The 17,263-nt window shown below is 40.5% G+C and overlaps 2 protein-coding genes across 20 annotated transcripts in view; both read right to left on the bottom strand.

Annotated features, from left to right (window-relative positions):
- LOC101168927 (neuronal acetylcholine receptor subunit alpha-7) overlaps positions 1–5,060 on the bottom strand; it is a 44,014-nt gene extending 38,954 nt beyond the window's left edge. Inside the window, exon 1 of the mRNA XM_023955520.2 lies at positions 4,929–5,060. Coding sequence (XP_023811288.1) covers positions 4,929–4,983 — 55 coding nt within the window. The 5' untranslated portion in view covers positions 4,984–5,060. The remainder of the gene's footprint in view (positions 1–4,928) is intronic.
- LOC101169179 (zinc finger protein 609) overlaps positions 4,980–17,263 on the bottom strand; it is a 46,321-nt gene continuing 34,037 nt past the window's right edge. For 6 of the 19 annotated variants that reach the window (XM_023955515.2, XM_078948307.1, XM_023955513.2 and 3 more), the window contains one exon: positions 12,158–12,644. Coding sequence is in view for 10 of the 19 variants with exons in the window: in XM_023955513.2 (XP_023811281.1) it covers positions 12,626–12,644 (19 nt within the window). In the remaining 9 variants the exon portion in view is untranslated. Of the gene's footprint in view, positions 5,106–12,157; positions 12,645–17,263 lie in introns of those variants that run through there. The other 13 variants (XM_023955514.2, XM_023955512.2, XM_078948306.1 and 10 more) reach the window with 3 other exon arrangements.

The raw sequence follows: 17,263 nt of genomic DNA, 5'->3' as shown, positions 1-17,263 counted from the left end.
GTTGAAGCGATTTTATATCAGTTGGTACTGGAAACTCTGCAATTGCTTGTGTTTTCGCTGGATCGGCTGCTACTCCTTCTCCTGAAACAACATGACCAAGAAATCTTAACTGTTTTTTAAAGAAATGACATTTCTCCATGTTGAGACTGAGGTTGGCCCTATGGAGTCTGTGAAACACTTCTGCCAAGTCTTTCAGGTGGTCTTCTTGTGTTTTAGAATAAACAATGATGTCATCAATATATACAAAACACAACTTCCCTTTTAGTTCTCCTAACACTTTTTCCACAAGCCGTTGGAAAGTGGCTGCCGCATTACGTAATCCAAATGGCATGCATTTGAACTGGAAAAGTCCAATAGAAGTTATAAAAGCTGTTTGTGGCTTACTCTGTTCATCCAAAGCCACCTGCCAATATCCTGATTGCAAATCCAAAGTGCTGAACCAGGATGCACCATCCATAGATTCCAAGATGTCATGAATGAGGGGCATGGGATAAGCATCAGGCAAGGTCTTGGCATTTACTCTTCTGTAGTCAACACAAAACCTATAGGATCCATCAGGCTTGTCTACAAGGACTACAGGAGAGGACCAGGCTGATTGTGATGGTTCAATTATGCCATCTTTCAACATTTTAGCCACATGTTCCTCGATTATATTTTTTTAAAAGGAGAAACCCAGTATGCTCTTGATCTCACTGGGATTTCATCTTGTAAGAAGATTGTGTGTTTTTCTACAGTGGTTTTCCCCAGAATGCCAGAAGTAACTGTTGGCCAGTCCTCCACCAATTTATGTAGAAGTCTGGAACTGTCAGGGTTATCAGTGTCACAGGTTTGAACCATGTCTGTGGCAGTCACAACCGACCCACAAGGAGGAAACTCCCCCGGTTGGAGTGCATAGTAGAGACTAACAGGAGAAAGGCAAGAGGAGATGGTGGATTTTTTTCCACTCCCTGAAATCTCCTGTCTGATGAAGAAATGCATGGAATTTATAACCATGATCTGTTTTCACTCCATAACTGTTTCGGGACATATCAAGAATTGCTTCCGACTTTGATAGAAAATCCAGTCCAAGCACTAGAGAAAAAGCCAAGTGGCAGTCTTCCATCACATGCACATTTATTGTCCATTGATCCTGATGCCACTCTAGACATAGAGTCTTGTGGCCCAACTCCTGGTGAACGGTTCCATCAGCCATAACGAACCTTTGTCTTTCTGTAAGTTGAAATATTTCTTCAGGACGTGTCAACTGGTTCCACAAGCTCTCTCTAATTAGAGTAAAGGTACTACCAGTGCCAACCACTGCTTCCACTTGCATCCCTCGGATTGAAACAGGGACCATTAAGAGGTTTGGCTCTCTAATGGTATGTTGTGGAACTACAGTGACACCTACTGTCCCCTTTTGGTTAGCTTTTCTGTCAGGAGGTTTTTTAGGGAATCTGTCAGAATTAGCATGAACTCTCTGCCAATAATCTTTTGCTCCCATACAGTCCTTTTCAACCATGGCTCCAATTTTCACAAGTTGTGCAACTGTAGAGACTGTTCCCCTCAGACATCCTGCCACTTTTGGATTGATGTTGTTTAGTATGCGTCGCACAACCTCCTCTTCTGACATGTCCCGCTTCCACTTAAGACATAGAGCTCTGTAATCATATGCAAAGTCTCTCAGACACTGATCTGGCTTTTGGACTGTGGTCCTCAATTTCTCCTCTACTTCTGTTAAATAGTCAGCAGGGAGAAAGGCAGCCATAAATGCATTTTTAAAAGACGTCCAGTCATGTATTTGATGTTTTGTGGCTTTCCACCAACTAAGAGCGGGTCCTTACAGTATTGCAGACAGGGCTCCCCTCAATTCATGGTTGGACAATGGTCGTATGTCTAAATAGTTTTCGCATTGCTCTATGAAACTGACAACATCTGAAGATTCACTGGAGGTTCCAAAAGTGGGAAAGTCTAAGCGAACCGGAGGTGTGGAGTAGAAAGGGGTTGCACCAGGCTGACTGTGTACTGTAGGAGTGGAGTAGAAATGGGTCGCACCAGGCTGACTGTGTACTGTAGGAGTGGAGTAGAAATGGGTTGCACCAGGCTGACTAGACACTATAAGACGAGGTTCATCAGAAAGAGTTGAATACTGTAATTCAATAGAAATGGCTATGGACCTTTGGGCAATGGGAGTGCTCTCTGCCTTAATATTTTTAAGTTGGTTTTTCCATTTCAAATCCCTTCTTAACATACAGTTCACCACATCTTTTTCCAGTTTTTCTACCTTGGAAATAAGGTTATTTTCCATTTTTGCAAAACAAATATCAATATATTCTCGGAAATTACTTTCTCGATTGAAAGAACTTGTAATGGAATCCCTCAGTCTTACTTCTAAGTTATGGACCTGCTCTTTTAAAGCAACAACTTCATGGGTTACACAGTTTAGGTCGGCTTTTCAGCTCCTCCTGATCCTCTGAACTTTTATACTGTTGCTCATCCACTGCATTAGCACCATCATCATCCGCATTAACATGAACAACCTCAACATTGGTTAGTAGTTTAGCTTTCCGGTGTCTGATGTCTTCAGGAGCGATACATTCATTTTCATCCTCTTCATCATCTAAATATAATGAACCCAACATAGATGTTTTTTCACTTGGAGATTTCTCTCTTATGGTTACAAATTGACCAACAGTAAAATCCGGATCAACAGACTCATGATCTTTCAAAGCATCTGGATTGTACAAGCCACTCAAACCCGCACTTGTTCTACTTTCCATGATTTTTCAACAACACATGTACATATATCAAAAAAAATCTTTCCCCATACTGGCCACCATATGTAACGATCATCTATTTATTTATAGTGCTCATTACGTTTTTTAGGGTAATTAGATTCTTTAAATTGATATATTTACACACAACAGTTTTTCCTCTTTGTTATTCAGATTCTTTTATATAACACAAGTAAACCAAACAATAGAAAAACCCAAATAATATAATAATCCTTAGTCTCTCAAAACCGATTTGTTTTCTTTAAATGTCCCATTAATGGCGTCTTCCTTTCCAAAGTTCACGGTCACTCCCACTCCAGACACGTAGGCATTCTTCCCAATGAAACGATATCCAAACGAAAAAAAGGAATCCTCTCACCCAAGGGTTGACTGTCCAAGTTTGTCCAAACAGAAATAAATCCCCAAAACGGAATCCGATGCCTCGGGCGTTAGATGCGCTTCTTTTTTTTCTTTTTCTCCTCAGGTCTCTCGTAGACTCCCTGAAGTTTCCCCCCCCCCCCCCCCCCCCCCTTACTTTGGTCCCCTTTATCAAATCAGTCCCCGGTACCGTCAGTCACATGACTTACAGCTGACGTGTCCTTAATACAAAAAAACAAAAGAATAACAACACATTTCTGAATGACATTTTCTGAGAAATCGGAAACAGGACTTTACAGTGTTATGGAACAAATGTTTTTGACACAGAATTTAATCATAATGTCAATTCCTTATTTTAAATACTTTTGTGGCTACAACAGGATGTTCTTGTTTTTGCAGTATTTGGTGATATTTTAACTGGATGCTTTCCGGCCCTGTTTGTGTTGAAGACGATGATTTTTACTTGCATATCAAAGGAGTTGATGATGAGTTGAGCAGATCTGAGCTCGCTCTGTTAGGGATGCATCCTCCTGCACGTCTGAGGAAACTTATGAAGGTTGACATCTGCCTTCGCGCAGCATTTTCTCTCCAGACTTTGACAGTCTGCAGCTGCTCCCATTTACCTTCTTAGCATCAAACTGCCGTGTGTTGCATGACCTCTTCAGTTGCTCTCTCTGTTGAGGGGGAACCTGGAACATTTCATTTCCATGCTTTGGATCTTCTTTTAGTTTGTAAGCATGGACTGTTTCAACATCCTCAATAGTTCAGCCGCTGATGATTGCCCACTGCGCGCCATGTCCCCTGCTGATCATGAAAGCCATAAACATTCTTCTTCTCTTTCGGCTTTTCCCATCAGGGGTCGCCACAGCGAATCATCCTTTCATTTGCGGATGAGTCGCATGGTTATCTTGGCAATGCTTTACACTGGATGCCCTTCCTGACGCATCTCAATTTAGCCGGGCTTGGGACCGGCACAGAAGTAGAGAAGGGAATGAAAGCCATAAACATGCACCCTCCAAAATCACTGCCACCTTTTTCACTCCGCTGGAAGCTCTTCAGCAGCACCAACATTCACCAACACTTCTAGACAAACAGCTTTTAAAGAGGAGATCCCACAACCGCCCAGCACCACGCCAAACAGAACTTTCTGTCTGTTTGCTTTGCGTCAAGAATTCCCTTTTGTCAGACGTCCATAAAACCATAAATCAAATCTCAAAATGCATCTCTTTAGAAAAGAGTTTTCTGGAAAACTGTAATTCTTGTCAAATCTGTTTCTTTCAAATTTTTTTAAATGTTTTTTATTTTATTTCTCATTATCCTTTGGTGCTTTTAATTGTGTTTTTTAAATAAAATGTATTATTATGTTGTTGTTGTTATGCACTGTTGACAGAAAAGCTGTTAACTTTGTTAATTCATGTTAACTGTCTTCGTTCTAAAGCTTTTTGCCCAGAATGCTAAATTTCCCATTCTTTTTATCCTTCATGCATGTAACTTCAAAACAATGTAAGATTTTGCTGAAGTTCTGCCCAGTCCACACAACAAGAGCCCCTGCAAACATCCTCCATCCACCTCTGGGGAGATAAATCTGACAAAAACTTCTTCAGGTTAGTTTGCCGAATCATTTCCTAAATTTAGTGCCACTCTGATCAGACACAGTCCTTCTGAGAACATTCCTGCGAAGCTTTCTCTGGTTCTGAAACACCTCGGTGGTGCAGCTGTTTTCGGGTCAGCGTGGGTTTTCTCACACTGACTGAACATCCTCAGCGAACGCGGCAGCAGACGGACACGGGCTGAACTTACCGCATATGAAGCAGCAGAAGCTCAGAATGAGCAGAGAGACGGTCTTTGCATCCATTTTCAGCCTGGATCGCCAATTCAGGAGGAGATGGAAGAAGTCAAGAAGGGATGAGGAGCACAGCAAAACCAGGACTGAGCAGAGATCTGCTCTGACTGAGCGATGAGGATGATCCTCCTCCCCTGTGAGGAAGACACACTGATGTGAGAGCTGCCTGCATGTGAGTGTGCGTGTTGTTGTAGCTCTGCTTCCACTGCAAACTGTGCTTTTTGAATTGTTTCAGATGAGATTCAAAAACTTCACAAAGACACAGAAGTGCAAGAAAACACAACAAGCCAAACATGTCATAATTGGAAATATACACTCGAGTCTGATAACTGAAGTTAACACATTCTGTTTTTATGTTTTGATAAGCGGCTGGATGGCTCAGTGGGTTAAGTGCAGGACTGGCACAAGGTTCAATTCCCAGGCTGAATTGAACATTGAGCTTTATTCATTGTGGAACCAGGCAAGACCCTTCACAGCGCTGCTGCCTAACTATGGAGCCACAAGGACCCAAGTCTGGGTCCCCCTGTTCCGGTCCCCAGCCAGGATAAAATACAGGGTTGTGTCAGGAAGGGTATTTACGGTAACAAATCTCCTGTGCCCTTACGATTTGCGCATCAGGGGCATCAAGATTCAATGTTAAGTCAATATACAGACGCGATCTAAGGTCCTGCGGTGCGTCACCCAATCAGGGACTCAGCTTTGGGCACGTGACATTGGTGCTGAGCTCCATGGACCCCTCAAAAGGCTGTCCCGACAGTCACCGGGTCAGTCTAAGGCAACTCAGAGTATAGCAAGCAGAGAAAGAGGATCGAGCGAGCGGCGTGGTAAGGGATGCTGTCAAACATCTCTTACCTCCAGTGTCCAGCACCGGGTTTCCGCCACGACAGGCACCAGAGGCACAGCAGCAGAGATGATAGGTTCATAATTTTTACATATTTTATTCTCTTTACTAAATAAAAATGTTATGAAAAATGTCTGTATTTTTTCAGTCATTTGGAAAAACAGAAATGTATTCATTAAGTAGAATTATTATACAGATTAATGAAAAAGAGTGATGACATAATTAAGATATCCCAGCAGACCAATCAAACAGAGCTAACAAACATAAAATGCAAACAATCCAGGAAAACGTTTTAGAAAAAGTCCAACAGTCTTCATTTTAGGGAGAATTGGATCAACTGAACATTAGCATGGGGCCCTCTGTGTTCCTGTATGGTAAAACGCTGAATAAGTTCCTTACTGGTACGCTTTTAGACAACGTCAGTGTCAAGAATCGGAATGTTTTGATACGCATTTAAAAGCTAAAATCACATTTAATTATTTATATTATTCATCCGTTCCTTCTTCTGTTTTGTCCCTTTCGGGGTCACTGGGCTACTGGAGCCTATCCTCTATGGAGTGATATTTCTGCCACCACGTTGCACACAAAACTTTCTAAGTTGCAGGTGAAAATATTAAATATTTGCTTTTCAATAATTTATTGTTATGCCTTGATATATTTCTTTTGCTCAAAAATTTTTTTTTTGCTTTCTGCGTTTGTAAAACACATTTTTTTACGTGCGTTGTGTCAAATCTCGCTTTTGTCTTATCTTTGATTTTGCTGACTACTTTGAGCGCGACTTAGCGTGATATGACTGCTACTGGCATGGCCAAAAAGAAATTCGCATGCGTTGTGTGTCATCTCACTTTTTTCCTATTTTTGCTAAGTTAAGTTTCGGTTTGACGTGACCATCCTGCCATCAAACAGCTGCTGATTGGTCCAGATTCTAACCAATCAAATCGCCATATGAATCTAACAGGGTGTCTGCTGCCGAGGCTCAGAGGCTGAACCAGCTCTTTTTACCCTCATTTTTGGATGAAGACGTTTTCATTTTTTAAATAATTCATAATAATTCATACTTTCTTTTTTTTTTAACATTCGTTCAAATTTATATAGTCAGATTTTGTGAATTTATGGCTGAGGATCTCCTGAAACTGTAAAGTTTATCTGCTGACAATTACATCAACAGGTCTGTGTGATCTGTGAATCCTGCAGAGCAAAATATTAGTGAAAAGTGTGATTTTCTTTAAGGTCTGTTTGTTAAAACAAAACAATAAAAGATTCAAAGCACATATTATTTAATGCTGCACACGTGTTTGGGATCAGATGAACAGCAATAATAGGCAAAAGAATGATGGCCCACCACAGGAGACTCAATGCATTTATCAGAACAGGCATTTTTAACTTTTATGTAAATTTTCACCAGTGTCTCATGTTTTAGAACTTGTGAGCGTTTGTCCAAAGTTTAAAAATATAAGTCATCATAAATACTATTTTCTCTCAATATTTCAACAATTATTTATCAAAATAAAACAATAGTTCAGATACAAATCTTAAAAAGTTTAACTTCTTCCGGCTGGATGGAGTCGGAGCTCGGACGTTTTTTTTGTTTGTTTGTTTTTTGCTGCAGACGTTTTAAACACGTTGGTCTCTACACAGACATGAATAAATACTAAACTCTGTTTTATTTTAGCTTTTTTATTTTTTGAAAGCAAAAACAAATCAAGACATTTTTTACTTGCATTAAAATTAATGCAAGTAAAAAAATATATATATATATTGTTACATTTTATACAATATATATATATATATATATATATATATATATATATATATATATATATATATATATATATAACATTTATTAAATTGGTTATTATCTCACTTTCTAGTAGAAACAAATAATGATTTCTTTAGTTTGTCAAGTTTTACTAAAATACTTAAATAGAGGAACAAAAAACAAACAAAAAGTACAAAGCGGCATCAATAAAAAAAATATTTTCAAAGTTACTATTTTTCCCTTCCTTTTAGCTTTTCTTTCCTTTTCTTCCACTTTTCTCATTCGTTACTTTTTTTTAACCTGTTTTTTTTATTCTGTTCTAGTTTTTCCTATTTTATGTCTTCCGGCTCTTTTGGAAGTTTGGTAACAAATATTTTGCTTTATCTTTGCCTTTTCCTCTTTTCACAGCCCCTCGGATCCCTCTGCGTTCTTTGTCCTCTTTTAAAAATTACTTTGTAACATCATTTAAGATGTTGCCAGAGTTGCCAGATAGTGACGTGGTTTTCCAGACCAAAAGTCATCTAAAGACCACCAGACCAACAAAAAAAGATTAAAAAAAACCCCACAAAATATGAATTATTGATTAATCATCCATTAATAATTACGTCCTGATTGAGTGAAAGTTTTAATGAAAGTTAATAAAACTTTTTTAATGACATTACATCCACCATTTTTGCAGTCAGAGAAAAACATGAAATAATGGAATTCTACTGAACTTTACTAACAACCACTGATGTTTCACTTAAATATTAAAAACAATTAAAAAAAGTGGAAAAAACACAAATATTTAAACACTGTAGGAGTTGTAGGTTAACCTATTAGTCTGTCATGAACTAAAGTGGAAATTGTTTTTGTATTTTCACTTTTCATGAATTCAGGTGAGATCAAATAAAAGCAAATGTCCAACATATTAACCCTTGTGCTATTTTAGATACCCCCCCCCCCCCCTTACATTGACGTGTTCTCCCTACCATGACAAAGGTGGATAAAGGTGGAAAGATTTCATGTAATCCATGGACACCAGTGAAGATCACAAATCATTGACGAAAAAAGGTTCAGAGCACTGTCTAGTGGGTCTAGATGACCCAACTCCCAATGGTAAAGTGCCTAGGATAGCACAAGGGTTGAAGAGGAGTTTGGTTTCCAAAATCCTGTTCTTGTGAATAAACAATGAAATAAAACATTAAGAACTAAATCAAGTCTCACCTGAGATGACTCCAAAAAGAATTTCATGTTTTTCCAACACCAACAGTAAAAATCCTCCAGAAACATATATATGCATTCATTGAACAAATGATCTCTAGTTTTTATAAAGTTCAGTGGTTTTTCTACCTCATTCTGTTTCAAAAAACATGAACTATCAACTACAAAGGGAGGACACAGAATAAAAATGTCTAGAATGTAAAAAAAAAAATCAATACAATTCACATTATTGGCAGACGCTGAGTTAACTAAAGGAACAATTAACCCGACTTCACTCAGGATTGCATAATCTATCTTGCTGCAGAGCCTGAGTTAAATAATAATGGGCGTAAAATGTATTTTTGATACTTTTATGAAGTGTTCAGCTCCAGTGGCGCCACCAGGGGGTGGCCAGGGGTGGCCTGGCCACCCCTCTCCGACACCTGGCCACCCCAGTGGCCACCCCAGTAGCCACTATAAGCTGTGGTAGCATCAGTTGTGCGTTTCATCCCAAATGCACAGCCAGCAAGCGGCAAGTCGCTCTGATCACCTAAACCGGCCCTCACCCCCTCCCCTCCCTGCTGCCTTTGAGTGCGCAGACAAAAGGAGCCGCTGGATGCAGAATGAATAAGACGCGTGGTTCACTTTCGCGTTCGAACCCTCAGATCCTCGGTCAGACAAAAGAACCAGTCTCAGTCACTAAAGATGAACTTTCTTTATTACTTTTTCTTTAAGTCAAAAACGGCGACTGACCGCGCGTGTACGCGCTCCACACCCTCACGCGTTCTCCCCCCTCTCTTCCTGCATTGCGCGAGCACCGGTTTCAGCACGCACACACACGCGTGCGCGCGTGAACGCACGCACGCACACACAATCACACATCCCAAAATGCTACGTTTCTTTTCCTGTTAAATATTTTCCGTGGGTCTTTAACAATCTGTTTACTGTACTTTACATCTGTATAGATAGATAGATAGATAGATAGATAGATAGATAGATAGATAGATAGATAGATAGATAGATAGATAGATAGATAGATAGATAGATAGATAGATAGATAGATAGATAGATAGATAGATAGATAGATAGATAGATAGATAGATAGATAGATAGATAGATGACTTTATTAATCCCACAATGGGGAAATTTCATTTATCTGTGGCAGCAACACGACATTCAGAAATAATCTATATAATATAACATCAATAAAGGACATCACAAATGACATTTATATTAAATAATTAAAAATATCACTAAAATTATTATGAAAAATTATCAAAAATTAGATTCTTATTAATTAAAGAAATAAATATTAAATATTAAATAAATACAGCTGCAAAGGTGTAAAAAACATGCGGTCTGCAAAACATGTAAACCCAGTGTGCAAATACTTGGTGCAAATACGCCACATCATCAGCGGCGGTGGATGTGCCATTACTTCTTATTAATAAGTAAAAAAAGGATGTCCCTGTCATAAGCCACTCATTTTCATGGCACTATTTAAGCACTGGTTGTTTGTTGTGTTACCGCAGCATTTTGATGTGTTTTTGTTTCCACAGAGTTACCCATAGTCATTAGTTGATGCTTGTGTCTGTCCATTTTCAGAGAATGAAGAGAAATTCAACATATATTCTTATTTTAAGAATAAAAGTGCAGCAGAAGGAGTGAAAGAGATGGTAGGGGAGCAACAGAGGAGTAGTGAGGAGGAGGAAGATGAGACAGAGCAGCATGAATGACAGAAGAGAATGAGGAAGACAAAGATGAGACTCTCAGTATCAGTCAGCATCATTGGTCAGAGAAGCAAGGCAGAACTCAGCATAAGCAGGGGCTCCACCTGTTCCTGGACCAACTGGTGAAGTTAGAATTATGTTACCCTAATAATAAAAACGTTTCATGATTATTAGTCTGAATAGAAATGTCAACAGATATAATTAATAATTAGAAGGATATTTTTATTATTATTTCAGAACAACAGATTTCATTTTTTGTTTATTATAGATATCTCTCAGTCAAGAACCGAACACCCCAAGCAGACACACCAAAGTATTAAATAAAAACAAAAATATATATATATATATATATATATATATATATATATATATATATATATATATATATATATATATATATATATATATCAGTAGTAGTATCTACTAATGGTATCTACTAGTATCTATTAGTTATTATACTAGTAGTATCTACTATAAGTTCATGTTCTACAAAATATCAGTAGGCATTTATCTTTCTGTTGGTTTTCTAAAGGTTGTTTTACTACGTTTGGTAGAATGAATTTTAAAAATAAAGCTCATGGTTTTTGTGTGCCACCCCAAGATTTAATGTGGCCCCCACTGGCCACCCCCATGAAAAAATTCTGGAGGCGCCACTGTTCAGCTCGCCAGATTATCGCCTAGCTTTGCATAATAGTAAGTCTGCAGATGTAGGCTCAACAGCGCCTCTCTGTGGTCAAAACAGTACACAGGTTTTCTGCTCTTTGGATTTTATTTCTCATTTAAGTGAAACTGCTTCACTAAAACCTAATTCTTGGTCAGTCATATTTGCTCAGTAGCTACATTTCTGATATGTGATTCATTCCTGACCCCCTCCCTCATGGTACTAGGATTTGCATTCTCATTTGATTGTGATGTCATGTTCAATAGACAGACGTGTTGTTTGCAGCATTGACTGAAGGTTTACAGATCAGAGCTAAAGATCCTTGTTTCTAAATGTCCTGGTGGAACAAAGCCTGTGAGATCTGAAGTCTCCAGTCTGGATGAGACAGGAGAGAGCCAGCTGACATCACCCCCAGCCCCCAGCGTCGTCCTTTCTTCTTCTGCACACAGTCTGACTTTGAAGGCTGCCAATGTCTTTGTCTGAAGGAATGAGAACGACAGTCCTGTGGGGGTGCAGAAGCATCGAATCATGTGCAGACCTGCTTTTTAAACACTGTAGATATTGCAGACGGTAAAATGATTAGAGACCAACACAGTTTAGTATTTTTGATTATAATGCTAAGAATGAAGTGTCATGATGCTGCTGTTCTCCTACCAGAGGGGCATTTGGGGTTGCACATCCACACTGATGAAAACTTTCAAAGAGCCAGACTTTAGCGTTGTGTTCATGTGGATTCTTTGCGTTTCGCCTCTTTTAGTCATTTACTATGGCTGCAGATCTGCATCACTGACATCAAACCTGCTCAAAAAGCTGCCATGCATGACCAGAAACCGTCAGCTGAACTGACTGCAGTTACTCTGCGATGAGCTCAGGGCTCACGTCCCAGAGGAGGCATGAAGGCCCCGTACCAGGCTGCTGGACCTTCACACCCCTCCATGGTTTATAGAAGGACCATCTGCATTCATCTCTGCAGATGGCTTCCTATATTTGAAGAACAAATGAAGACACCAGGCTGAGATGGCGCGACACCAGCCGCAAGTTTAATATCTGATCAACAACAGTAGAAAAACAGAGGTGGAGCAACAGAGACAGGAACAGGAAGTCCAGCGCCATCCTGCCGGCTCTTTAAAATGATTCCTCTGTACAGTATTTACAGACAGACAGCTGTGATTGGAGCAACTCTGCTGCGCTGCTCCGCCCTCCGATTGGTTCTTCACAGGTGCAGGTTTTCGCTGAGGTCAAAGGTCACAGCATGGAGCCTCAGCACAGAGCGAGGGGCCCGCGTGGCTGAAGCGATCGCAAACATCGGTCACGCGCCACGAAGTCGCCCTGCTCTCAGAGACGACGGGATGGCGGGCGGCCCGGGGCTGCAGACGCACAAACCCCCACCGTACCAATGGTGGCTCCGCCTCATCCCTTCAGCGCCACGGAGTACGACTGGGGCTTCAGGCCCATCCCAGGCCCAGGTGTCGTCACACGACTCAGATGGGCGGAGACCTGCTGGACAGAGGGACACACGGATAAGTTGACGTCCAGTTTGTCTCTGAAGCGTTTCCTGAGTGAGACAGGTGGAGCTCCTGCTGCAGGATGTGAGGACGGACAGACTGACTTACTGCACATCAGACAGGATGCAAGACTAACTGACCATGAGAACAGCTAGAAAATATTCCCTCTGTCTGTATTCATCTGCTAAACCAGTGCAAGGAGTTAAGAACGGGGCGGGTGTGAAATGTACAGACTGAGGCTTTTTCTGTTGTTTTTGTAGTATATGGAGTAGCATTTAATATAAGTGTGCACAACACACATCATTACGACGGAGTATTAGGGCCACCAAAAAAAAAAAAAAAAAAAAGCCACCAAAAAAAAAAAAAAGGAAATTTACGAGTTTTTATCTCGTAAATTTAGGAGATAAAAAGTCGTAAATTTAGGAGATAAAAAGTCGTAAATTTACGAGTTTTTATCTCGTAAATTTAGGAGAAAAAAACTTGTACATTTATGAGAAAAAAACTCGTAATTTTAGGAGATTACAGTGGAAGTGAGCATGCAGAGCAGCAGGTGAACGCTGTGCAGCAGCAGAGCAGACCGACTAAACTTTGTTGAACAGGTGAGCTGAATGTTTATTGATAACGTTCCAAATGTCTGGAAGGTCATTTGTTTGATTTACGATTCATTAAAGTTTTATTTATTGATGGTTGGTTTGCAGGATCACTGCAGCCCGATGAAGCCATCGGGTGTCCCTGCAGCTGTCCGCTTGAATCCTTTCTTCCTCCAACAAAGACCAGATCTCTACGTTTGTGTGACGCTTCCGTCACACAAAAGGAGGAGCACTTTTTTTGGCATTTTCAATGTTCTAAAGCTAATATAGAAGACAACTTTCATTCCTCTTTATTGTTTTATGCTGAAACAGGACATTTCATCTGCAGGAGGAGGCGTTTGTAACACTGTTTACTTCCGCATTGGTGTTCGGATGACAGGTTCATGACGTAATCAGACAGATGAACTTCAGGTTATGTGAATGAAAAGGAGAATAAAGGCTGCAGCGATCATCTGCACCCAAACGTGTCTCTGAGCTCCTTATTTTACATATGAAACTCCGCTTTACTGACACTGAACCCTGGAAAGACTGCTACACGGAAAATAATCTGATTTTGAGTAGCCAAAAGGTTCAGAATCTCTTTGTTTTAAACCTATAATAATACGGAAATGAAGCTTCACAAAAGGCTCCACATACTTCATCTTCAAGCTACGTTCCGATAAACGGACAACTACGGTGTTTTTTCCTTAATCTACGACTTTTTTCTCGTAAATTTATGAGATAAAAAGTTGTAAATTTACGAGTTTTTAATCTCCTAAATTTACGACTTAAAATCTCATAATTTAACTTTTTTTTTAAAATTTTTTTTTTTTGGTGGCCCTAATACTCCGTCGCACATCATAGCTTAAATGACAGAATAAAATTACAGAAATTCTAGTTCCCAAAGCGCCCCCTGCCTAAATATGACCATTACTGATGATCCTGTTCATGTTCTTTATAGGTGGATAAACCGTTCCTCCTGATGACCTCCTTTGCAAACAGCAGGTCTCAACAGAAGCCAGATCATCTTTTCCTTTGTGCGATTGGTGTTGTCTGCCATTCTTACAATTTTTCTCATCATCATTCTGTAGTAAGTTATTCAAATCAAATCTATCTATAATCAATCATGAGACATGGTAGATTTATTTAATATAACGTTAAAAGAACTAAGTGCATCACAGCAGACAACACTCACGATGACATCATCAAGAACTGATCAACCATCATTCCAGTCCAATGTGTGGACAGACTTTGAATAAAGTCATGTGACCATCCAGTGTCTAGAATGTTCTAAGAATGTTCCCTTTGGATTCTTTGGATGTGGAAAAACAACAGTGGTGAACTTTAGGAAACTAACATGTGAATGGATTTGACATTCATTCTAGTTTACTTGTTTGTTTGGACACAGATTTCATTTATAGTTGATGATCTGGAAGAAATGAAAGGAATCTGGAAAACGTCACTGTTCAGTAGCAGGAATTTCTGTCTGAGTCTCACTTACGAAAGTTCTGGATGAAGATGATCTGGATCCACGTCTAGGTTAGAGGATCAGATTGAACCAATACCGACTATGAACCAGATCAGTGACCACAAGTCATGATATGAGTTGAAATAAATGGTTGCACCTCTATCAGAAACACAACACTGTTAGTTCTGGTGTTAATGACAACGATCATCTGTGTTTCAGTCATGGCATTTCAGAATGAAGCTCAGGCGCTGGTTGGAGTTTAGCATTCAGGCGCTGGTTCTGGTGGGGCTAAATCATTAGGACTCTGGATTGTCGTTCCACTTTGATTCACAAATCACCATCGACGATTCACACACGGAACCACGATTCCTACTGCTACACATATTTGCTATATGTTTAGGTTAAGCTGGATGTAGAAAGATTACAATATGTGTATTTAATCAGATCAGAATCAACAAAACATGACAGAAAATAAACACAAAAATTTCAAAAGAAAGAAATAATATTCATCACTTCAAAAAATGTCACACTCAAAAACTTCCTGGTTAACTTCAGCAGTAAAGGAAACATCGAAACTGTTATGGATCATTTATCAGCAAATCCTGAAAATGTTGGCGTTTCACCGCCTCCAGTTCCAGTAGACAGATGACAAGAAGATAGTGAAGAAAGACCCGGAAACACCTCAACACAACTGGAACACACTCACAGTCCTTTCCACTAGACCAGGGGTCAGTGGCGATCTGGTAAGGGACACATGAACGCCCCAAAAAAAGCCTTCCTAGACTAAAACCCCCCATTTCCGCGTTAAATTCAATAAATGTGCGTCAGGGCGCCCCCACTATCCTGTCACCTTGCTGCTATGATGACCGTATGCTGCTCTGTCTGTGTAGAACACGCTGGAGGGAGGGGGGGTTGCCCGCGGTGGAAAACAACGAACAGGCAGAGAGGCGGGGGCGGGGCTTAGACTCACCGCTTATGATTCCAGACAAACTAACAGCGGCTTCCTAATGAAAAATAGCAGTCATCCTTAAAATAATATAGTTTATTGGGTTTACTGGATTTAAATAAATAAATAGAAACTAGTCTGCATCAAAGTGAATTGTTTCCATCTTCTCATTCATCTGAACTCTGGTGTTTGACAGACAGAAAAGTCTATTCAAGGTTGTGGAAAATGGACAAAAGATCAAAGGAAACATAACGCTCATAAAGGATTAAAATAAATAAATAAATACATATCCTGCCAGTATTTTGAATCAATACAAGTAATAAATAAACTATTGCGATATATCAGTAAAAACACCCCTACTGTTGTGGCTCCCTGTGCTTTCATCTCAGTGGGAAACTGATCCAAACGGCTCTTTGAGTGGTTCAGGTTAGTGACCCCTGTTCTAGACTGACAACACATCTGTTACAAACCCACTTTTTTCATCTTTGCTGGAAAATCAACAGAAGAACTGTGTCGTGGGTCCCACCAGGGAATGATTGGGCAGAGGCGCCAAGGTGAAAGTATTCTTGACTTTAATGCAAGAACAGAGCACACCAATTGCTCCACAAAGGTTAACCAACATAGACTTCTCCAATCCAACACTCCAAATTCTCCTCTCAGACTCTCCAACTTCTCCACTCAGACTCCCACACTGACAGCTGTATCTGGTTCTCTTTTAAGTGGTAAGCCCCTCCTCCTGGGCGTTGCTCTCCATCAGTCCAAAGAGAAAACAGGGAGAAGTGTTTGCATTGTTCAACAACATAAATAAACATACAGAAATAAACAGTTTCATTCAACTAAACATTCTGTGTCGTGTACAGAAAAATAACAATAATCATCAATAAAAATAAATACAAACAGTGACCGATGCGTCACATGACCCAGGGTGTCCATGACCACTTCCGGGTTACCGGGTTACTTCCGGGTAAACAAACCAACGTTAATGTTGGCGTCGTGTGTGCTTCGTGTTAATGTATGCATGGGGATGGTGAGTCGGCAACCTAGTGTGCACCCAGGGCTACCTGCAGAGGGATAGGGACGGAATGAAAAGGGTAAGCTGATGTAAATGACGTGTTACCGGGTCCGAGCGTGCGCGTCTATGCGCACGTGTGTGTGTGTGCGAGCGTGTGTGCATGCGTGTGCGCCTGCAGCGGCAGCTGACGGTTCTACACCGTCACATCATCCCCCTCCTCTGGGAGATTGGCGATGTGCGGCAATCTGGACAGGAAATCTGCCACTATGTTTTGTTTTCCGGGACGGTGACGTACGTTAAATTTGTACGGCTGAAGCGCCAGATACCAGCGCGTAAGCCGGTTGTGGTGGTCCTTCATGGTATTTATCCATGTCAGGGCCCTGTGGTCTGTCTCAAGGTCGAATTCTCTGCCAAGTAAGTAGTACCTCAAGCTATCCAACGCCCACTTAATGGCAAGTCCTTCCTTCTCCACAGTGGAGTACCTTGTCTCTCTCGGCTGCAGTTTCCGACTGAGGTACAGGACTGGTCGCTCTTCACCTGGGTCTCCCTGAGCCAGGACAGCACCAAGTCCGACTGCTGAGGCATCCACTTGGACGAGGAACCTTTGATCAAAGTTAGG

The sequence above is a fragment of the Oryzias latipes genome, chromosome 6, assembly GCF_053564925.1.
Source record: "Oryzias latipes strain Hd-rR chromosome 6, Olatipes_Hd-rR_3.1".
Lineage (NCBI taxonomy): Eukaryota > Metazoa > Chordata > Actinopteri > Beloniformes > Adrianichthyidae > Oryzias > Oryzias latipes.
This window is presented reverse-complemented; position numbering and strand designations above follow the sequence as displayed.